The sequence below is a fragment of the Parus major genome, chromosome 7 (assembly GCF_001522545.3).
Source record: "Parus major isolate Abel chromosome 7, Parus_major1.1, whole genome shotgun sequence".
Classification (NCBI taxonomy): Eukaryota; Metazoa; Chordata; class Aves; order Passeriformes; family Paridae; genus Parus; species Parus major.
The window spans coordinates 9,421,886-9,445,977 of NC_031776.1; the positions used below are offsets into that span (position 1 = coordinate 9,421,886).

Below are 24,092 nucleotides of genomic sequence, written 5' to 3' on the forward strand. Positions count from 1 at the left end.
TTTAATTATGAGAAATACAAAACCATGGAAAGCACTTCCCAGTTTTTATAGTTTTTGTAATGCAGCACATTTTTTTTAAAAATAATTGCTGTCAATAGTAAAAATAGGAGACATATTGACATGTTGGTCTGACAGTTAATGCTGTCATCAGTACTATCATTTTATGAAACCTATCAATAAATCATCTTCTACAAATACAATTAACAAATAGACTAAACTCACCATCACAGCAGGGTTTTTCACAGTGATACATGGAGTAGTAGCTCGCAGGGCTCCACTAACACCATGGTAGTATTTAAAACAGATCTTTATTTCAGCTGGAAAGAAAACAAAAACCACATTAAACACTTCATGACTGACCCTAGGCAAAAGAGACACAACAAAAGGATCCAGCATTCAGTGACCTATCTTCAGAAATACTCAAACAGGAAATTAAAAATAGAGCTGCTGGTTATATCCTCATTGCGTGTTGGGTCTGCTACTGCTACTTAAAAGACAAAAATGATAACTTACCTAATTCTGCAACTTATATTTCTGCTACTATATCATCAGCCCTGGAAAAGGCATACTGGGACATTTGGACATTTGCCACTAGGATGGTTCTGTAGGACTTTGGAAGAACATGACACATACCTGAAGGAAGCTGGAATCATTTTATATATCAGAAAACAGGAAAGGTAAACGTTGCACCATGTTTCTGGTCCCACTGATTAAAGTTTTGTTTGCTAAACTGCATTTACTGCAAACAAAAGAGTATTATGTTTAACTGACCGCCCCTGTAGTTCCTCTGCATTCTTCCAGCCAAGCAGAACAGCTATAATTATGGCTGCCCTTGATCCTGTGGGATTTTCCCTATCTGGAACAATGTGTTTTCCTTCTCCATTGGGATAACTTTTCTGTGTAAGGCTGATGAGGGTTTTACCTCTGGGTACAGAGATGGCCACAGGCAGACAGCAATGGCCAAAGGCAGGCAGGAATTACAGCAGTCAGTTCAGACAGAGGATGTGTATGAAAGTCTTGGCAGTTCAATTCCTCTGCTTGGTTTAACAATATGGCAGTAGTCAGTGAAGTACAAAACTGCAGAGTTTTGTATAAGATTTTGAAACATATATGGCATGATTCCTTGAGGGTTGAGGTATTTCATCACTGCAAGATAAAATACCTACTTATCCCTACTCAGAAACCCACCCTGCAAGCCTGCTCAGCCAAAAAGGATTATTTATTTTTAAATTTGCTGCACCTACAGATCAACATTCATTTACTATCTTCCTCCAGAGGAGACACCTCAGAACAACCCTTCAAAGGAAAGTATCTGGCTGACAGTGCCTCCAGGGAATCAGGAGGTGGAGAAGCTGCTGAGCCCACTGCCTCCTCCTCACAGATGAGTTCACACACACAGACAAAACATGCTCTATTTACCACAAGCTTTAAAGCAAAATTCAAAATGCAGACAGGATTTTTAATCACCTACAAAGGTTTATCAGACCTAGAAGTTATCAGGCAGGACTATGGGTTAGCTTCCTCCTGAACTGAGCAGTTCTGCTTACATACCAACAACACTTGCATCCAGGACAAACAAAAATTTCTAGCTCACACAAAATCAGAGGCTCAGCACTTGCAAAATCTGGGAGGATTTATACCAAGTACTGGACTTTCCACATTGTAAAATGCACATACTGAGTAACAAGAACTCAAGTCTGAGCATCTCTTATTCACACTGAGAACATATTATGCCTACATGAGGGCGTGGTTAAGACAATGTATTATTCCACTAAGACTTACCATTTCCAACTATATTGCTTATTTCTATTTACTTTTATCGCAATCAAAGCTCAGTTTTTTGGAAAGTTTCTGGAGCTGCTGTTTATCCAGCCTGTTGTGACTATCTTCCCTCAGCTCATCACTTTTCAACAGAATCCAGCAATGAAAAAGTTACCAGCTGCTTATCCACGGACAACCCATAATGTGATGGTGGACAAATACTCTCACTACACTGACAGGTACATTGATCTAAAGGCTGAAATGCAATACTACAAGTTTTGCAGCCTCGTACTTGTTTCTCTCAATGATTCCCATGAGCATACAGTACTTTCCAATACCTGTATATGGCTGGTCATAGAACAATGCTTGATTCAAGAAATGGATCAAGGACAATCCTTTGCATGCACACTAAATTTAAAAAAATAAAAAAATCAAACAAACAAAAGACCAAACTTCAGAACTTGCTGCTAGAAATAATTAGAAAAAGCAGAGCACTTTAAAACATAACATGGAGACTTTTTCTCCCACTTGCCAGCAGAAGCAGCACTGATTCAGTTTGGGCTTTATGCAGCACTTCATTCACACATGCATTTAGAGAAACGGCAGATCTGCTGTTAGCACTGTGTCAGTGGGATTAATACAAGAGAAGCTGTGTTTGAAATTCAGCACAAAATTGAAAAATGGGCTACTTGCCATATGCACACAGATGTCAAAATGAACATGGATTTACAAGACTGGATCTTATACACAGCAACAAGACAAACACTTCATAGTATAAGAGACAGCAAAGTGTTTTTTTTTTCTTGGCTAACAAAGCTAGAAACTGCAGTTAATGTTAACAGATGAAGGAATCTCAGAGGAGTCCTGTAAGTTCAAATCCATCCAGCTGAGGATGTAGATTTTTGACATGTCTTGTGCTGTGATATCAGGAAAAAAACCTTGATTAGAAGAGGTTTTTCTTGATTCTTGACTGATTGATTCCTGACCTCTAGATATATTGAAAACGAGTATCTATGGCTGTTCCTGATAGCTACAGGTGGTGTGCTGAGATGTGTTCTAAGGCCCCACAAACACAGACTTCTTCAGCAGCAGTAAGCTCAATTATTCGCTAACAGGACTTCAATACTTTGAGAAATGAGTTCCAGATTACATTAACACATACGTTTACTCTGAACTATTCCATACTCTAAATACACATTAGCATGTGTCACCTACAGAGTTTTCCCAGTTTCTTTCATTTCTCCTGCCACCATGCTTTTACGTGTTGCCTTCAGGGGGAAACTGGCACATCTTTTATTTCTTTCCTACTTATTCTTCCTCAACAGGTTAATGAGATTCCTTTGCACGGGATCCCTAGTGAAAATGTTAATAACAGTAAACGCAACAAAGGAAAAGCATCTGTACCTGACCACTGGACCATTTTCTGTATCATTAATGAAAATAAGATGTTTCAGAACACAAAAGAATTTTCATTCAAGGGAAAAATTAATGTATTTTTGCTACTACACGTGCCCTCTTATAACTGACACTCCTCCAGACATCATACGACCACAATAAATTCCTTCTTTATTTAAAAATAAACCAAAAATTAAATTGGGGGATCTATGTTTCTTACAAAGTTATCACATGGCCATATGAAAAGTTAAATATATATACATGCATGCTAATTAATCAGAAAACTCTGTGAAACCACAGTCCCCTTCTTTAAAAGCTAATAGCCGTTACCATTTTATAACCATAGTCTTATAACTCAGGTCCATTACACAAAAATGTTGGAATCAGTAAAGGTTTCTGGGACTCAAACATTGACAACTGAATTTCAAAAGAACACCTGCATGAAATAATAGTGCTCTTACCTCTATGGATCATATACTTTTGCCTCTTCAATAATAAAGGGATCAGCTTGCACTAAGTAACAGCTTGGGTTGAAAACATCACTAATTCCCCAAAGTTCCTCACTAACTACTTTTTTACTGCCTTTAATACTTAACCTTTGCCCATCAGAAGAATGCTTTATGAAAGAAAGATACTAAGAGTACTTAAACATGTAAGCATAATCCTAGGAGAATGTATTCTTTTCACGAGACTGACAATGCAGGAAGGCAGGTGTGTTTGCCGTAAAAACAGCTTGCTTCAGACAGACCCCAGTCAAACAAAACACCAATATAAGAGGTGAGATCATCTCCATTGAGAAGGGATTAACAGACATCTCCTAAAGTCAAATCCGAGCTGGGTTACAACAGTCTATGGAGCAAAACAGTGCTCCCAGTTCACTGTATGGAACCTGCACAGCAGCTGAAACTTCCTGGCCACTGCAGCGGAGTGCCCAGAAGGTACTTGGGCTGAATCCATGGCTCTCTGCAGACAGAAACATATGCCCTCCAACATTCACCAAGGAAAAAGCTGACAGCACAGTAACTCATTGGAAAAATATGAGAGCATGTTCTGCAAAACATATTTAAGAAAACTAGAACAAATGAAGTCACTCACATTCATGCTTTACAAAGCTATAAAGGGAGATGCAATCCGTGCAAAAGCAACTGTGTTAAATCCTACTTTTTTCCCATCTGAACCTGACAGACAACTGCAGAAATTCAGCAGTGCTCTGCATGTCCTGCCAGTTGAACTTTTCCATAGCATGACAGTTCAGTGAACTCCACACTTCTATTTGGACATTTAGCATTCTCTTCTCTGCATCGCTTTCAGCATGTGCATTTTTGATTATTTCCTACTGGACAGTAGCAAACACAGCAGCAGAATGCAAGGGCCAAAGCTGGCAGCCCTCAGGTACTTGTCATCTCTCTCAGCAGGTGTATCACAGAATTTATTTTACAGGAACATTAGGCAAACCACCTACAAAGCGACTTACTGAAAGCATTTTAGCTAAAGTAGGATCAATAACAGAAAATGCTTATGTCCCAGTGGTCTTTCCATCTAACCTGCTTCAAAGGGAACATGGACAAATGCTTGTTCAGGTAACAGAGCCACCCGATCCCTGCCAGCCCCACTCACTTTGCTGTCGTTAGAGATTTTTATTTATAGTCATGAGCACTGACTATTATGCTCCAGTTTGGCAAAGCATTTAATTATAATCTAACCTTTAAAACAAAACACTGGAGTATTATGTGCTTAAGGAAGTCAACAAAGCCTGCCACAAAAGTAAAAAATACAAGACTTGATCCTGTTGCAGTTATTTGTGATACTCAAAAATAGCTGTTAAGAGACAACATAAAAAACCAGCAGAAAAATAATAGAAGTATTTCTAACTCAGTGACTATGTCTATAAATAGAGTAGGGACAATAACCATGAGTCCCCAGACAGACCACTGAAAGGGCGCTGGTTACAGGGCACTGCACAAATGAATGTTCCAGGCTTAGAACAATTCCATGTGAGAAAACCATGACCTTTACAGAATTTAACTGGTAAAATTTTAAATGGCAAAAATATAAAGATTGGGTACAAGCAATGAATTACGAACATTCATTAACATTGACCGTTATGGTCAAAACCATTACAAAAACTAAAGTATGTTCATAACTCTAGTTACAAGCAGCCCTTAAAAGCTAAAAGTATATGAAGTTCAATTACTAAATTGGTAGTTCTTTTCCTTCGATATCTAAAAAAGAAAAAAGAGAGTTGGGAATCTGCTTTGCTAGCTACAAAGCACAGCAATTTCAGTCTTAATATACTATTTTTGCAGAAGTTATAATTTCATGGAAATAGGGACTGAATACCAAAAACACCACATAAAACCTCACTTTTAACATGATACCAGTGCAAATGTGAACACACACATTACCATGTCTTCTGAATATACCTCACAGTCTACTCATGTTCTTACAGGGGATGAAAGGATCAAGAGCAGCCCTGCTAAAAGGAGCTGGGCATGCTGGTGGAGGAGAGGCTGGACATGACCCAGCAATGGCAATCACAGCCCAGAAAGCCAAACATGTCCCGGGCTGCATCCAAAGCCCCGTGGGCAGCAGGGCAAGGCAGGGGATTTGCCCCTCTGCTCTGCTCTGAGATCCCACCTGGAACCCTGCACACAGCTCTGGGGGCCCCAGCACAGGAGGGACAGGGACTTGGTGGAGTGACTGCAGAGGAGGTCACCAAGAGATTAGAGAAATGGAGAACCTCTCCTTTGAGGGAAGGCTGAGAGAATTGGTTTGTTCAGTCTGGAGAAGAAAAAGCTCTGAGAAGAACTCACTGCAGCCTTTCAATACTTGAAGGGAGCTTATCAAAAAGATGGGGACAAATTTTTTACCAGGGACAGTGGGTGATGGTTTTATACTAAAATAGGATAGATGCAGACTAGACATAGGGACAAAACTTTACACAGTGAGGGTGGTGAAATGCTGGCACAGGCTGCCCAGGGAGGTAGTAAGTGCCTCACCTCTGGAAGCACTCAAGATCAGGTTGGATAGGGATCTGAGCAACCTGACCCATCAAAGATGGCCCTGCTCATTGCAGGGGGGTTGGACTAGAGACCTTTGAAGGTCCCTTCCAACTGAAACTATTCTGTGATTCTATGCCACAAACAAGATTTTAGTTCAAAACACACTGCATCTGTGCAGTCACTGCATCCAAGTATCGCAGTGTGGCACCAGAAGTAATTTAACCACAAACATCCCAGGGGGAACTTGGAAATTATTGATGTGACAAGACTGGCAGTCTCTGGATGAACCTCAACAGCTGCCACTATGGATTATTGCTCACAACATAAAGCCATAGCACTGGCAAAAAAAATACATGCAAATTAATGTATTTCTATTCTACTGACAGCAATGACTGTGACATCAAATGGTATAAAAGCAAAGACAGGTAAAGTAGGTGAAAGTGCTTCTTGTGGACACTGTAATTAACACTCATGGGACCAAGACTATAACTTATAAATACAAGGCCAATACAAATGCAAAGCAGGCTCTCAGCCTAAGCCCTTACTAATAAACCAGGCAAGACCATGGTAGAGGATCAAGACATGGCACAGGATCATCCACAGTGCTGAACAGTGACCACCCCACTCTTTTACCTATTAGGATATGTACAGCTTTTAACTTCTGGGCACATTGCATATGGAAGTACATAAGCACCAGTTACCTCTTGCACAGCAGTGACTGTCCTATGGTGAATCTCCCTGCCATGGCATCTCCATCATGACCAGTCCTTCCCCATACTGCAGAAAACTGACTTAGAAGCTGCAGATTATAAATGAGCAGCAGCTTTTACCAACTAGTCCCAAATAAAACTCAGGCTTTTTCTTACGTGTTTTTTCTATCACCAGCCTTCCTATGGATCATTTCATGCCACCTTTCTGTTGTCTATGTTCTCCATAAGGAATCCTATCACCATCCACTCTGTTTCCAGCACAATGACCCAAAGGGAGCCCCTTCCATTCCAAGCTCACAGACTGCTATACCCAGAGAAACACTTGCCATCTGAAATAATTTCTGGGGCAACTGAAACCTCTCTTGCACCAGAGAGTAAAGGCCTCAATGTACTTAGGGACCTGAACAGCCTGATGCCACACTAAATACCAGATGACCACACCTGTGTAGCACTTTCCCACTACTGCCACCGGTTAGGATATTACTCCTTGAACCTGTTTCCTTTTACAAGAGGATAAAAACTTAAGAGCTGAGTTTAGCAATCCTTCTGTAGTTTACACAGCAAAAAAATATTGAGGGAGCCATGCAGTGAGTCATTGTTTTCCTTCGGTCACATTTCAGCAAGTCTCAGAGCAGGATGTTTGAAAGCCACCTCTGCTACGTGAGGAAACAGCGTATCAGGCATATCGATCCTCAAACCCACCTTCTTGAATGTCTAAAATGACTGAGTTCTCTTTCATGCCTACAAAGCACTTTTGCTCCTTACCCAGGGAAAAGCAAGAGGAACACCTGCCTTTGTACTGGCTGGCTCTGCAGTTCAGAGCCACTCACAATGTCTTGAGGTGACATCTTAAGAACATTGGCTGCTTGTGATGGTGAGCTGGACTTGGTATTTTGCAAATATTTCCTCCCTTCCCTTCCTCAGCCACTCCTCTCAGAGGCTGCTTGTTTTTCTGGAATACATTAAGTTCATTTCTCTTTATTTTTCACCATTGATGCCTTTGATTCTCCCTTCCAGGGGAGAGCCTACAGAATTTCTGTGCTGATTTTTCTCCAAGAAAAATAGAGTTTCCTTTGATCATCCTTGTTTTGCTAATTTTGGATGCTTTGAGGGGAATTAATGTCTGTTTTTAGTATGAAGAGGAGACTCTCCCCTCTGTTCTTTCTGCAGGTTGCTTGATCTGAATAGAGCAGATGGCAAACTATGCCTTTACATGTTACTTTCTCGGAAAAATATGAGATACTGAATCCCTAGGAAGGGATTTTTAAGAGGAACAAATTAAGTGATCTTAACACTGAGTTACAAGACTGCAGATACACAGTAATGAGAAATTCAGAAAAATGTTTATCCAAGCCTACACCTTGAAACATAAGCCTAAATTTGAGAGACTTTGGTGAATAAATTTACAATTATTTACAATTATGGTCATGGAAAAATAGCTTCCCAAATTAAGGCATAAGATGTTTTTCTTAAAACACAAATCTTTCTTTTTGCAGGAGTCTAAGGCATAACCCAGCTGACTCCTACTGATTAACATTAATGCAATTAAAATGGAAATACTCCTTCTGCATGAGATTTGTTTGCATATGGCTCATTAGCAATGCCATAATTCTCTGCACTTCACCCCTCCCAGAGATGTTACTAGTGAACAGATACATAATGTCCCTAGGCTCTGACACTGCCAGGGAAAACCCACACCCAGTCTTTGGTGTAAGAGCATGCTGACAGAGCACAACTCATTATCCAGCATTAGCAACTTGCATTCCTTTTACTCCCAAAAAGACATGACAACTTTAGGCCAGTTTTGAGTGTAAATCCTAAAGGATTATTGTAGTTCCTTAGCATAACACTGTTAATAAGCATCATCAGTTATTGCCAGAGCAAGTTCAATGCTTCTCAGGCTTGCAGAAAACATTTCCTTCCTCTCCTTAAATACAGGTGGAGCAGGAAACTTGCAATCATGTAGGTATCAGAGTATATAGCAGGGAACCTGCAATTATGTAGGTTTCACAGTATACAGGTGGCAATTAAGTACTGTCCCCCTCTACTTGGTACTGGTAAGGAATATTGTGTCTAGTTTTGGGTACCTAGGCCCAAGAGCATGGCGAAAATGGAGAGTGAAGAGCAGAGGGCTACGAAGGTGGTTCAGATGGATAGAATATGACATATGAGAATGGCTAAAGGAGCTGGCCCTATTTTGTCTGGTGAAGAGGAGGTTAAGGCAGGAAAAATGTTGCCATCTCTACTGTTTCCAGTTCTATTGGGGTTTTTAAAAAGGGCAATGGCCCAAATTTAAGCTACAGCCATTCATATTGGATTTCACAGAAATCTTTTTAGCGGGAACAATACTGCAGCACTAGAATAACCTACAGCATCCACAAAATCTTTGTCCTTGAAAGTTTTCAATAAAAACCACACTTGAGCAGGTCAAGTGCTGGTCCCAGTTGTGAGCAGATCGGACACAATGAGTATTCCTATGCTGTGGCTAGTCTCTAACTGACTTTAGATAGATCCATTTACAAATTTTGTTCATGCTTGTCCCCCAACGTTTCCTCCCCTTTATGGATCTGCTGCTTTAAAAATTCAGGGACACTGCTAATGATCTGCTGAATGTCATTACTGTGAGAAGTAAATATGATAAACCCAACACACCGCGACCTGTATCTCATCTATTCTGCCTCTCAGCAAAGATATTTCTAAACCTAAGAAATCTACAACTGGAGAGCTCTTTCCCAAATTTGGAAAACAATGATGGAATAAAGCATCAGCATTACCTTAAATTTAATAATCGGGCACATGTTTACTGATAATGTTAGACTCTTCATTTGTCTCTCCCTCTTGCTATGACACGCATCACATGCAGTGCTATAGTGAGAGACAAATCCTATCTGCACCATAACAGCAGAAGGAGGTTAACAGGGGAGCTAAGTTTGGATGTGTGGCTGGCACAGGCTGGGCAGTGACAGGTCTGCAGGGCGTGGTAAGAAACCTGACAGCACCGCTCTTCCCACACCCGCCTGGCACCGCACCACAGTGACACCGCGGTTGTACCTGAAGGGCGCAGCCACCTGCTGTGTTTGCCCCTGCTGTGATTTTGTGAGCTGAGGAATAGAAAAGTAAAAGAAAAGAGCAGCTGCCTGTAGTTGCATCAGTGCTGCTTCACCACCTGTAAGCTTCAGGGAAAAGCCTTGCTGAGCAAACATGGTCATGGATCTGTGGAGACCTCTCATTTAAAAAGTGGAATCAGAAATTCAGTAAAGTGTTTCAGTGCAGTTTTTGGCCTTACTCAAAACTCAAGTGTCACTGGTGACATATTTATCTACCATACTATGTGCTATAGCAACATATGTTCATAAACATTCCTTTTTACAGTTCTCAGCTGCTGCACAATTGCTTGTCTCTTGTTCATTGTATGGCAGCAGAGCTGTTTGATAGTGAAGCTCACCATGACCGAAGAACACACATCCTGCACTTCCTTTCAGCTGACTGCGATGTGGAGTAAGTTGCAAAGCGCTAAGTCAGCTGCAGCTGATTTTAAGTCCAAACTAGCTCTTGAAGCATTCGTTTGGGTTACTCAGCTGAACTGGAAGTACTATTCAACAGTCTAATCTCAACACACTGTGGAGCAACACATAACCAGCTAGAAGAGACAAACACCCTTGAAGTCAAACTGCCCATACCGGCAACAACACTGATGGAGTTTGTGTACAAGACAGGTAAGGCAATGAACTTTACTAGCAGACATTTTAATCTGCTTTGATATACCAGTCTTTGGCACCAGGGAAGTTAATTATCTTCATTATTTTCTTGAGCATTGTCTTCAGTTTGGTAATTGTAATGTGATGAACTCCTGAAATGGAATTTAATTTTATCTTATTTAGGCACTTTTATATTTTTTTTGAGAAGTGTGTTGTGTAACACATAGGGCAACTTGGCAAAATTCAATGATGAGTTCTAGAAATAGTAAGCTTTAATATCTATTTTTAGTACAGGGTATACAACACCTCTTGAAATACATGTATTACTGTTCTATCAGTTAATTGGAACAAAAATTGCTGCCAAGACCTACAGTAAGCAGCACTGCAGTGCTTTATTTCACTACAGTGAAGTGAAGAGTGGGAGTATTTTTTTTATTTTTTTTTTTAAACTTATGAAAGAATATTCGTTACTGTGAGGCTAAACAGGTGGTAAAGCAATTCAGAGCTCTTCTGGAACAGATTGCCACTTTGATGCTTGGCACATCAGAGTTCCCAGCAAGCTCTGATACAATATCCTATGATCAGTTTCTTTAGGGATCATATGCTTCATATGGTAGGATAGCACAGTTTCATCAAAAAGCAAAAAAAGAAAACAACAAAGAAAAAACCCAGCCCACAGCAGAGTAGCTCAGCTTCCTATAAATCCTGGTTGTCTGAGGGAGTGGTGGGTGTAGCTCTTCTACTTGAAGCTTGACTACCACCAGTCGTTACACAGTTCAACTGAAGGCTTTTTATTTCAGTCATATAAAGACTCTCAGTATTTCCAAACTTCCCAGTGGATTTTCCAGTGCAACAAATCTTCAGCTGAGAAATTCTGATGCAACCGAACAGGACATTGACACTTCCTAGAGACAAATCCAACCTTCCCGCTAACAAACATCAGCAAGAAGTATCAGCTTTTCCTTCACACACACTTACCATTAATATTTGTCCAGCTGAAATTTGGAATTCAGTGGGAAGGGACTTCATCTTTCAAATGTGTATATACTACATCACACCACACAAGGCAACTCCTTCCTCCCTTAAAGTGAAATGTGCTAAGAACATCACTAGAATACAAACATACATCTAAGCTCAACTTCATTTTTCTCATGTCCAGCAAATGCACTGGAAAATGCTCCCCCATAAGAGCAATACAATCAATTCCCTTGATTTAGCAGAGGGACTGATGAAATGGGTATCAAATGCCACCCTGTGGACCTGCCTTGGAATATGCACTGCATAAATAGGTACTCACATTCCATAAAGTAGGGGCCAGGTTCAATTCGCCACACAATTTGTCCTTTTTGCGTGCCAGTCACTCCCCGATTCTTGGAATCCCAGAAATTGGCTGGAGAGTTCTCATCTAAAGGAGGAAAGACAAAAAATAACCTCAGCAAAGTTTTCTTGGCTTTCTGTTTCAAGAGGCCCAGATACAAAAATTACTTGTATTACATTAAAATATATATATATATATATTGAATTAACTGGCAAAAGATAAATAGCTTCTCTTGTACACTTGATAGATCAATTTATGCAGAGTGAGCAGACAGACACACAGCCAAAGTAAATATAAGCCTTCCTGTAAGAGGTGACCTGCCAAGCTACAGTATTAAATTCCAAAACTTCTCTAATCCAACAGAGAGGCTATTGGGAGTATACAGCTGATTGAAACTGCATCACAGAGTTACCACACCATGTTATGCACTGGTCCTGCTCTGTGATGTGAAAATCTAGCATTCATTCCCTAGCCAGGAAATGCAGAATTGTAACTAAGCGTATCCAGTCAGAGGCCCAAAGTGCAGAACTGTCAGTAAGCCAGAGCTAGAAAGGAGAGATTCAGAAAAATACGTTCAGAGAAAACATTCAAAGCGAAATAGCATCTGCAGAGCAGCTTAGCAATATCAGTATTATCTCTCCTCAAATTAAGACTTTTGTCTTAACAAACACAGGTCTTAGGGCCTTTTTAGGTTCCAGCCTGTATTCGGACACCCAGAACACCATATGAATGAAAGAAAACCAGGGCAAGAAGCTGTTTGAAAGGGCACAAAGGTTACTTCTGATGACATGGACAAAGCTGACATAAATCCAACTTAACTCTTTTGTACAGGAAGTTCTTAGGAAGTATGCATTGTGACATTTTACCAGTGCATTTTAGCAGCTGTTTCTTAACTAGACTAGACAAGAACTACACCTATGACGTCAAATACAACATCCTAATTCTTTCCAGTGATACTGCATATTCTTTAATCTATTTTAAAAAGATCCTCTTGTATTATATACATTTGAGTGCATTCTACAAATCTAAAAAGACTTCACTAAGAACCTAGGCTACTGTGACTTTGTTCATGAAGCTCATTCCTTTGGTAGGAACTCCCACATAAGATTACAGAACTGTCACCTACATTTGAGATATCCATGTACTATTTATGAAAGAATAATAAACAATGCAGCTTTCTTTGTTTTATCTTAAAAATACGAACTCCCACTACAGATTCTCTTTCTCCTTTCATTCTGACAGCTCATCTCAGTGCTCATGCAGTAATCCCACTAAATTATGATTAGTGCAATCTGTACATCTCATCCCACCAAACCAATGTGGAGCATTAAGAGGCACATGCTGGATTTCTGCAGTTGCTCAGGTGAACTTACACACTGCCCAAAACCTAGCAAATCTTTGGAGAATCAAGAAGGCCATGGCAAGCTACTTACATTTTTATGCCTCCAGCCATGGGTGACTTTGAGAATTTTTATAAAGCTGAAGTCTCAACACCTCAATACTATGACAAGTCCATGAGAGTTTCATAATTATCTCAATGACAAGGAGAAGGGACAGGACAGTTCTCCTAACACTTGTGATCCTCAAGCTTGTAATGCCTTCAGGCTTAACTTCTCGTACAGAATCAACATGATTGGACACAAATTGCATGCACCAGAAACTCTTAAACTGCACTTACTTATTCTTCATTAGAGTAAAAAACTTTCACAGTAAACAAAGCTGTATCTCTCCCACATTTTGCTGGGATTTTTTTCAAAGCTGTATGAAGAGGAGCACTGAATGTGTACAGCCTGTAAATCATCACAAGCCTTATAAAAAAATCTCAGTGTGGTTTGCAATGACATACTAACCAAAAGAATACAATGTTGATGAATTTATTTATTTTTTTATTGTGCCTTCCTATCCCAAGGCCCCCTATTTTTTTCCAGACAGAACACCGGGAAGCCATGAGATTCAGCTTAACTTCCAGCAGCACTACACTAGTGGCTCACCATATAAATGTGGTTATCTAAAACATTACTACTGAAACTGAGCAGATTCTTTAAAAATTCCAGTTATCTGAAACACAGTTTTAAACTATTCAGCATTCTCATTTCATCTAGGTAAATGAGGTTGTATTCCTGACAGTAAACATCTCACCTAACATTCTCTAGTTCCAAATTTCTGTATTTAATCAATTGGAGAAGAGTCTGTTCGTGATTCTAAGCAGAAGGACGGATATTTGGTATATTATAACAATATGCATGAGGTTTTTTATTCTTATCTTGTTCAACAAATGAACAAAGCCTGAAGCAATGAAATATGCATTTACTGGTGAGATTTCCAACAATAAGGCACAAGCAACTCTTGTTTTTTAAATCAGTCACAAAGCAAAGTCCATGGGAATTTTTACAGGGATATTAGTGAGCTTCAGAAAAGGTTCTCATGAACTGAGTCTCAAATTCCGAGTTGGTAGTTACAAGAATTCAGAAAACTTTCTTTCCGTTTATTTAATAAAATCCTACATTTACGGAAGTGCCTGGGTTTCCAGCTCTTCCATGAAGGAACGGACTCCTTTGCAGCAGTGAAGACTAAATCATTGATACTCTGCCCACAGGCACGCTGCCACTGCAACAGAAGGTGGTGGAGACAGAGGGATGGAAAATGCTAACAGACCACTGCCTGTCAGCAATCGACTCAAATTACAGAATTTATTTTGGTCAGCTTTGACTTTCTTCTGAAACAGATGGATTTTATTCTACTTTTATGACATTACTGACATAGGGGGAAAATAACATTACTAATGCATATGGAAAAAATAACTTCAAACATCGGTTCATGGATTTTAAAAAGAAAAACTGAACAGGAAAAAATGCATGGAATGAAAACAAGTACACAATAATGATGATAAAAATATTGACCAAAAAATGAAGGTTTATAAGAGCACAAAGAGCAACATCAGAATTATCACTCCCTCATTTCTTCTCTTCCCCCAAACATACATGCATACATACTCTCTCTCTCTCTCTCTCCATAAATATATATTCCATAGGGAACTTCGATTCTAAGCAGTTCTATTCTCCTTTTAGCACATAATTGTTGCTGTTTGTGAAACTGGCGGCTGTTCCAGAATCTGGGCCAAAGAGTAGATATAAATATCCCTTCCCAGAACATAAAATATGCAACAAAATACTGTCTTACTGCATCAGTATCTTGTCCAGTGAGGCTACACTTCTGAAAGAAAGAAATAAAACAATGCAAGATGCACAATTTCTATCTTCAGTAATTCTTAGACAAAAAATACTACAGAACAGAACTCCGAGCTGCAGCCCCCGTACAAATCAGAGTATATTAGATAATGTTCTACAGCAAAAAGTGGGTAATAATAAATGTATTGCTTCACTCTGAGTAAAACTCCTTGAAATCACTGTAAAGCAAAAACTTTCTGAGTAACAATGTTTTCTTTATTTAACTACTAAACAATCAGCCAAACCTGACAGTAAGAAAAGTTGCACTGGCACACTGTTGGCTCTTCCTCAAGTTATCCACCAGGACCTCCAGGTCTTCTTCTGCATAGCTGATATGCAGACAGTCCGCCCCCAGCCTGCCCCAATGTCAGGGGTTACTGCTGTTTTCCCATTTCTCCTGCCTGTCTGGCTGCACAATCATGTTTTATCATCTCCTACTCCCAGCTTTGCACAAGGATGTTACGGAGTGTTGGAAGCTGTGCTAAGCCAGCGTCTGACATCAGGGGTCAGGAGGCTTCTTAAGAGCTCACATTTTGTTCTTTGTCTTACATCTTTCATTATTTCTGTCAGGAAAAAAGGATAAGCAACCTGAGATCCGTCACCTCACAAAGTCATCTTGCATAAAAATTAAAGCAACAAATAAATAAGATACCATCCTTTATAAGATGGAGAAAGAGGAACTGCTAGCGATTAATTATGTGAAAAAAGCTTTACAGTCCCAGTGCACAGACCAGCCACAGGCACACCCAACACTCATCTTCTGGTCCCAGTTTCTGTCCTCAGTAGTGTCAGGTTTTGTGATAAAAGGGTTGCTTCCATCAACGCAAATGATTTTTATTTTTCAAAATATCAAAACATTATAGAAAGCGCAAATCCCTGGTGTGGAAACATCACTGATTAAATTTTTTTCCTGTGCAATAAGCAATGGCCACTATAGCAATTTAAGAGGTTCACACTTCTACATCCTAATCTCTTTAACACTTTCATAAAGATGCTCATACCAGAGCAAAGGTGATGTTAATAGATTCTGGCTGTCAGCATTAATTATATACAACTTAACAATTCTCATCTTTCACTGCCATATATGGGTACACTAACTCACAGCTCTTGAAAAATCCGTGCAGCTTAGCTCACAAAAGATCAATCACGTTGGTAACATCATTGTATCCCTGCAAAATTCTCTTATCCTCCTTTGGGATTTACATCCCAATCTCCAATTTTTCATCCCTTTCTGGAAGATGCTTTACACAAAATCTTTTGAAGCGTTTTTATTTTTCAGTTTCAATTTAAAATTTTTAATTAAGTTCATATTGTCAGAATGCTGACTTCTTTCACATTTTAGGCCAATGTCAATAAATTTTGGGCACTGAAGATGATGTGTGCAATGCATTCAGTTATTAAGAGGAATATTGGTACTAAGCTTTTAAAGCATCACTCTCACTCATTTCTCTTGGCAGGTGCTCTCTTACAGTGAGGATCAGCAGTGCTGGAAGGCTGGAGAATAGCAGGGCTACAATCTGGTTTTGTCTGAGGCTGAGGTCTGTGGATTTGCCATCGGTTCATCTCATAAACATCCTACCAAGAAGGGTCACTCCCCTACCTATTTTACTCCATCATGTTATTTAGTCTTTAAAAGAAACGGGCTTGTGGTTAATCAGCATTGGAGAATATTTCTGAACTTGAGCCAACCATCAGGAAATCTCTAGGATGGCATTTCCAATGTAAAACAAAACATTAATTTACATGCATTTACATGCATTGCTTCCAAAGACCTCAATCTCAATGCCAGCAACTGCATTCTGCTTTTCAGTGTGAGCACAGACTTCCAAGTAGTAAAACAGACTGTCACCAAAATGTAAGACTAACAAGAACATTCCAAAAAATACGTACAGTGGATTTTGGGCAAATGACTGGGAAAGTCTGCAACCCTAACTTTTGTGCAATATTTTCACTTTGGTAACCTCTAATAATTTAGTTCTAGAAACAAAACTCCATAGGTGATCAGTAAATAAGTAGCACAGTGTTTACTGATCTAATAAACTAAATATTTCTTCCTTATACCCAAAATATGCTTAAAAGCAGCTGGAAACTGTATCAGGACAATTCTAAGGAGAAGATATATTTTATCACCTGAGGCCTCCCTCCTTTTCTAGAAAGTCAATAAGTAAACAGGTTCAAGGGTTTCTACTGCAAGCAATCACTATAATAAATCACATTATGTCAATCCATTTAAAATACACCAGGCATCAGTTAGTACCATATAAACAAATGTTAACACACTAAGCCAGAGCTTATTCTCTGATTTTCAGAATTGCCCATCTCAGCCTGTGAACACATGTCTTTCTCATGAAAGACAGCACCATTGCTAAAATTAAAGATCAACACTTAGTTGTACCTTCTAGCCTTACCTGGCCATTCCAAAGGATGCCTGTGGATCCTAAACTGCATTCCTCCATCAGAGCCCAATTAACAGAAGAATAAAAACCAGTAATGTTTTACAGGACGGATATTGAAAACAGCATCCTCGTTCCCAATCACAACCAGTGTTTTCTACAGAAGTTGCCTTCTGGACCCAGCCCGTGCAGCTCAAGTTTGGAGGCTTTAGCTCTGTGTTAGCACTGTTGCATAATCTCAGCTCCACGAGACACGTCTGTCCTCCCCCTTCCTCCTGTCATTTGAAGGAAAGGCTTTTAGAAGGATGTTCTCAAACTCCGCGGCAGTTTCGAGCGGTTACACACCATCGTCTGCCTCTTCTCCTCTATTCAAGGGTTTCTCTGGGTTTGAGCAGCCTGTGCTAGAACACATAAGGTATTACGTCCTTCAAGCTCTGCTATTTGCAGCCACTCCCCTCCGAAGGGTACAGGATGCCGAAGCCCCATCCTCCCTCCACTTCCTTCCTTGCCTTGTCCATGGGAGGATTCCTCAGCATGGCCACAGCCCTGCAGCATGGGCAGGCTGATGTAAACAGGAGGATCCTTAAATCCTAGAAATGACGGCAAGGCAGCCACAGCAACAAGCACAGCAGGAGCTCACTGGAAGTGCTGGCTTTTGTTTACACAGTATTTTGCTCTCCCACATGACTTCCCCACAAATCCAGTTATTTCAGGGAAGAGGGGAGTGCTCCATGACGACTGGCTGGGATGAAGCTGCCTTAAACTCAGGATAACTCTGTACAGGGCACTCCTGGGCAGCAGGACAAGCGCGTAGCAGAGAGCTTCCATTACTACCTCTCCTCTTTCAGGGTGGTAAATGCCAGGGCAGAAGCTTGTACAAGTCTCTATTCCTCAGATGCTCTGACCCCTCAACAGCCTCCTGGTAGAACTACAACTGCAGCTGACCTTAAATTCCTTCAGCCTGTGGCAAGGACCCAAACCATGCCAAAGCAGGCCCAGCACCTCAAGAACAATAAGGGTTCCTAAAGGAATCTGCAATCTGGTTCATAGTCTGAGATCAAATCTTTCACAGCACACATTTCATTAAACTGCACACTTGTGGAGCTGTAGGCTCAGGCTCTCAGCAAATTTTGGTTTTCCTACTAATACTCAGATTTAAAAAAAAAAAAAGGTAAAAAACCCCATTCCACCTCTTACAGGAGTATCTGTTCTTATTCAGCTTGAAGGTTTTTCAAAAACGCTTCCAGTCCAAGGAATTAAGATGGATTCTTTGCTAACGAAGAGATGAAAGCTAATGTACTGCTTTGTGCTTGCATGAGCACCTCTAGGAATTGTATCTTCAAAGGACAGAAGGTGAAAGAACATCAGAACTGGAATATTGTAAGAGAAATGTAATACACTGTTGAGTACTAAATGGCTGAAAACATTTCTCCCTGAATATCAACAGAACAACACCGAAAAAAAGTTAAGAAGAAAATTCTTGGACAGTCTTTAAAGCTCCCTAAGCAGCTGCAAGATCCTACTATCACAGTTCTCTTTACTCTTCAGAACACTTTGGAAAAAACTTGTGAAGTAACAGAAATACAAGACACAAGTTTTCAACTGAGATAAAAAGCAAGAGCAGAAAAGAGGCAGAAAAAGGTACTAGAGATGCTCTTACAGCCTCACACAGTAGCAAATTCCAGCCTGGACACAGATTTCAGCCTTCTGGTGTCACAGTCCTGCTATATTAGCGGCAAAGGATCATTTTCATCTATAATCATGACCCATGGTCAGAAAAGCAAAGAGGCATTTGTTCCTCACTGCACAGTGGCAGTCTTTCCTATTCCACAACCAAATTTAAGGTTCATGTACCTCTACTGATTGCCCCTGAGCTGTGGGCAAGAAGCAGAAAGACTCCACTTGCATTTCCCCGTGTGCCACCTGTGACGTAGATGAACGTGTTGCTGACTTTTATTGCACTCTATTGCTTTACACAGCAAGAGGCATTATTAATTTTTCTAGTTGTGACTGACAGAATGGAATCATCATCATCTCTAACACTTTGCTCCTACTTCAGCTGCAGAAGCAGAGCATAGAAACCATACCATACAACCCCATCCAAACACTAAACCATGAAACCTTTTTGCTACTGAAACTTAATAGAGTGGGGAAATCCTTGCTCTCATTTTCATACACAGCCTATATTCTGACACTGGCCATTTCCTTCTTTTTCAAGAATTATACATATAATATATACATTTTGATTCCTTCTTTATGTACAGTAACACTTCAGCATGGGAATCAGAGCATCTCACACAACATGGTATTTCAGGGCACAGCAGTAGCTCAAAGGATTAGTTAAATAGAATGCAGGACACAAAGATTCTGAAAAAAAATACAAGTCATTTTTTCAGACATATGGCAGTACAATGGCAGGAATAAAGTGGAATTCCATTTCTCTGTATTCAAAGTAAAGGCATCACTGAAATTCAAAGTATTCAAAGACAAAAATAAGTCCTTTCGCCCATCTTACTGGCAGAAATTCAAAAGCGTAACGAGAGGAAGGAAATGACCTCAAGCTTAACCTCTTTCCTGAAAATCTTACTAATCCTTCTTCATAAACGATGTGCACTTCATTCCCATCTACAGTTCAGGTTTCACACATGTGCCAGTCCCACGGCACAAGTGCCTTGTGCATCATGAGTCACCTGCCAGCTGACCAGTTCACCTGGAAACCACATCCTGCACAGCACACAGACACAATGCTTGACTGCTCCTGCACTGCACTGCTAATGACTGGCTACTATAAGAAATACATAAATGTTAGACCAAAAATTAGACTAGATAATGACACTGAATAAATTCTGACAGATGGCACTGCACACCCTTAGCCATAAAGACTATTAGATGCTGAATGATATTGCAGATGACTCCCAACATCTTTGCAAAATGCTAATAAATCACCTACCATTTAATTCTCAAGGTCCAGTTAGCTCTATGTGAGGGAGAATGGGGGGTGCTTCTATCTCTTCCTGAAAGAAGCAGAACACAGCTGAGGCAAAAGCTGTGCCACCTGTCCTGTCAACTCACAATCATCTCAGCTGCTGATGATTCGGGCTAAGGGGTGTCTGCAGAAGATGGAGACTGCTAAACGCAGTGGCCACCAGCAGGGAAGAGTTTGGAAATTCAGATTTAGGCCACCAGTGGCTACCCAAGTTGGACTAGTCCAAATATCTAAGGTACTACAATAACTTAGCAGGCTATTGCACTATAAAGAGGAGAGAACACAAGGACAGCAAAGATGCAAACAATATATTAAGGAAAAGAGAAGCCTCTCTCCTGTAGCATCATTTCCTTTTTTTAAAGCACTTCACTGCATCTCACATCTTGTTAAAACTTAGATAAACTCATCTTCACAACCATAATTCCATCTCAATATGCTCCTCACTCTTAAATCCTGCTCCCTACCATGTCCCTAAACACATCCTGACACTCCCACATTCTTGTATCCTCAAGGTGTTTAACAGTAACAAGTCTGAGAGGAAAAAAACCTAAAACCAACCTCTACAACAACAAACCCTGTGTGCACCAATATCCTAAAATCCTGTTATTCTGGGACAGAATTGTTTAGAATATCTAGAAACACAAGGAATTTTTTCCTAATTAGCATTAAAAGGTAATTGTGGGGGTAAATGCTCTCAGAGCTAAACTAAAAAAAGAAAAAAAAAATCTGTGTCTAAGCTTTTCTCAGCCATATTAAATCTGCCAGTCTAAGTTTATTGTGGAATGTTTTTCATCATTTTCCTCCTCAGCCACAGCCTTATATGGTGTCAGATAAGCACTTGTTTGCTGGCAGCACATGAGCTGCTGAGCTTGCTTTAGCTGCATGCAGAAGAGGATTGCAGCTTCCAAGGATAAAGGGTATGCACTTTTATCTGTGACCACATTCCCACCTCAAATCTTTGCCAGAAAAATTCGGAAATATAACAAAGTATTCCTGCTCTGGAAGATGTGATACCAGCAAAGCCACGCTCTTGTCTACACAGCCTAACCTGCCCCTGGGAAATTCTGTTGGTAAATAAACACTACCAACAAAAGCACAATTTTGCTACTAGCACAGCTGCACTTCCACAGAGGGCTTTCTCTGCTGTGGGTGTCTTCATACGGATCACATGGAATCCTACAGGCAGCAGAAAAAGTGAGGGGTCATTTATTCTATAGCCTTCATGCTGGTTTATTTATTAACCAGCAAGCATCTGGTCCTGTACACAGACACCCAGTGCTGAAAGGTCCCAGAGAAACAGGCAGTTTTGCTTGGTGATTGTTTTTTTCTGGTCAAACATTTCTCAAGTGGAAACAGTAGAAACCACTTCAGGAAAGGCCATAGGGTTATGGCCATCCCTCTTCCCTCCTTCTCAGCCTCAAAACGTACTTGGAACAATTCCTGCTCTGCAATCAGAACATTATTCCTATTCAGACTGCTGCTGCTCTCTGGCAACAGTCACATTTTCATCTTCTCAGAGTAGGAATATTCAGGAGAGGTGAAATTTGGACAACACTGAGTGGCCTGTAATAGACAGTAGATTATAATGAATGATGTAATGATCTCTTCTGGGTTTAATTTCAGTAGAATATGGGCTCATTTGAGAGCCATTATTAGCTCATAAAATAACCTAAAGTGCAATTTCTTCCACATGTAGACCTTCTGTATATGACTTACACCCAAGGAAGAGGCTTTTCTTGTGGAGCTGTCAGCAAACACAATTGCCATAACATAGAGGACTTAAAATAGAATGGATGACTGTGTTCTATTTTTACTTTTTTGTTGTTGTTTGCAAATCTAAAGACTAAACACCATTTTGAAGTGTTATGAAATGTACATCTGCCCTTTACACACCACTCCAATGCACAAGTAGGAAAAGCACAACAGGCTAGAAGAGATTTCAAAATCATATGCAGATTATTTTAAATCTGTATTTTGAAACTGTTGCCAAGTGTTACTTGTTCTGTTTATATTGATAAAATTTTAGAATCAGATATGAAACAAGTACTTGGCAACTGTGTATTACTGAAACATTCAGCTTGAGTACTCAACCTTTATTTGCAGACAGCCTTTAGCAAAATGCCCCATGTTGGCTACCCATGAAACAGTGTAAAATTCATTACAAGCATATTTGCTGTTATTGACCTGTAGATTTGCACAGAACATTGTCTAGTTTGCTGTTTTCCTTTTTTGCTCATCCTTCTGCTCCCTTTCCCTTTTTTGCAGAAGACACTACCCTGTTTTATACAGAGTTTACAGTAGCAATGGTACATTACTATCTGAAACCCAGCCAGTGGAAAGATGGGTTCCCTGTAGCTAAGGGAGGTATCAAACCTGCTACTACTTACCTAATCAACTACAAAACTTCTTGCCCTAATTATCAGGACCCATTCCATGTCTAATTATTAGCAACCATCCTGTTTCCCCTGCCCTACAACTTAATAATGATACATGAGTACTTTATAAATTCACATAAATTTTGCAAACACTTTTTGACAAGTATCATGCTTATTTACCCTTTTCATCCTATGGTCCTAAAAGTGAGGTGATGATAAATTGTAAGCATCTATAATTTAGGTTATGCAGCCTTTAGGTTAATAAATTTATTAATTCAAAAAACTCACCTGAAAGATGATCCTCAAAATTGGTGAAAAGCCAGAACTAGTTACTCATCACATCAATAATTTGAAAACCTTGTTCTTACTTACTTAAGTGACACAAATCCCTCCATTTCTGCAATTATCTTCTAGAAAAAGTGACCTGAATTCACTGGTGCATTGTCCACCTGATATGCTCTTTTCCTATTCATATTATAAGAGACCTATTACTGGCAGAAATATTTACATTTTACAAATGCTAGAAAATATTGGTACAGCTCAAAGGATGAGCTCAGTCACTTCAGATCAGCCACTTATCTATGTCCAACATCTTGACCAACAAGACCATCCAGGTACTTCAGAGATACAGGCAAACACCAACCAACCATAAGGAGCTACACCCCAAAAGTAACTTTTTCATCTTTACCTATCAAAATAAAGGAAGCCATCAGCACAAGAGCAGTGTTATTCAGCAAGGGCTCACACTTCTAACCCTCCAATCATTTCACAACTTTCAATGAAAGAGCCGCAGGCCCAAATAATTCATTAGGTATTTATAATAATTCTGAATAAACTGCAGAAAAAAATCTTTAATGCATATATGCAATCAAAAGGCTAAATTCAGTAAATGTATTTCCTAGAACAGAATGAAAACATGCAACTCAGATGAAAGCACAAGAGATTAAAGGTACGTATTTCTTCTCAAATCCCTGTAAAGGCATAAAGTATCCTAATGAGCTGAAATCTCATTTGTGGGAAGCTTTCAGCTGTGTGATGAGAAGGAGGCACTCCCTTGCCAGATGGCTTGTTCTGCTCATGGCCATGAAGGAGAATGGCTGTAACCACAAATGCGAATTAAGTGTTTTAACTGCCCACATATGTACACCCTCCAGCAGTTCTAACAAGTAACTTTTGCCAGTGGAAGTTTCTATCAGAATTACTGAAAGTTTTCTGCAATACATATTT

General features: G+C 39.9%; 1 protein-coding gene across 5 annotated transcripts in view; it reads right to left on the reverse strand.

The window, feature by feature from the left end:
• HECW2 (HECT, C2 and WW domain containing E3 ubiquitin protein ligase 2) overlaps positions 1-24,092 on the reverse strand; it is a 167,102-nt gene that overhangs the window by 83,837 nt on the left and 59,173 nt on the right. For 4 of the 5 annotated variants that reach the window (XM_015634347.1, XM_033515891.1, XM_015634349.1 and 1 more), the window contains exons 3-4: positions 11,864-11,971; positions 223-317 (exon numbers count right to left, since the gene is read on the reverse strand). In XM_015634347.1, the coding sequence (XP_015489833.1) occupies positions 223-317; positions 11,864-11,971 (203 nt within the window). Of the gene's footprint in view, positions 1-222; positions 318-11,863; positions 11,972-17,519; positions 17,913-24,092 lie in introns of those variants that run through there. The other variant, XM_015634348.3, reaches the window with a different exon arrangement.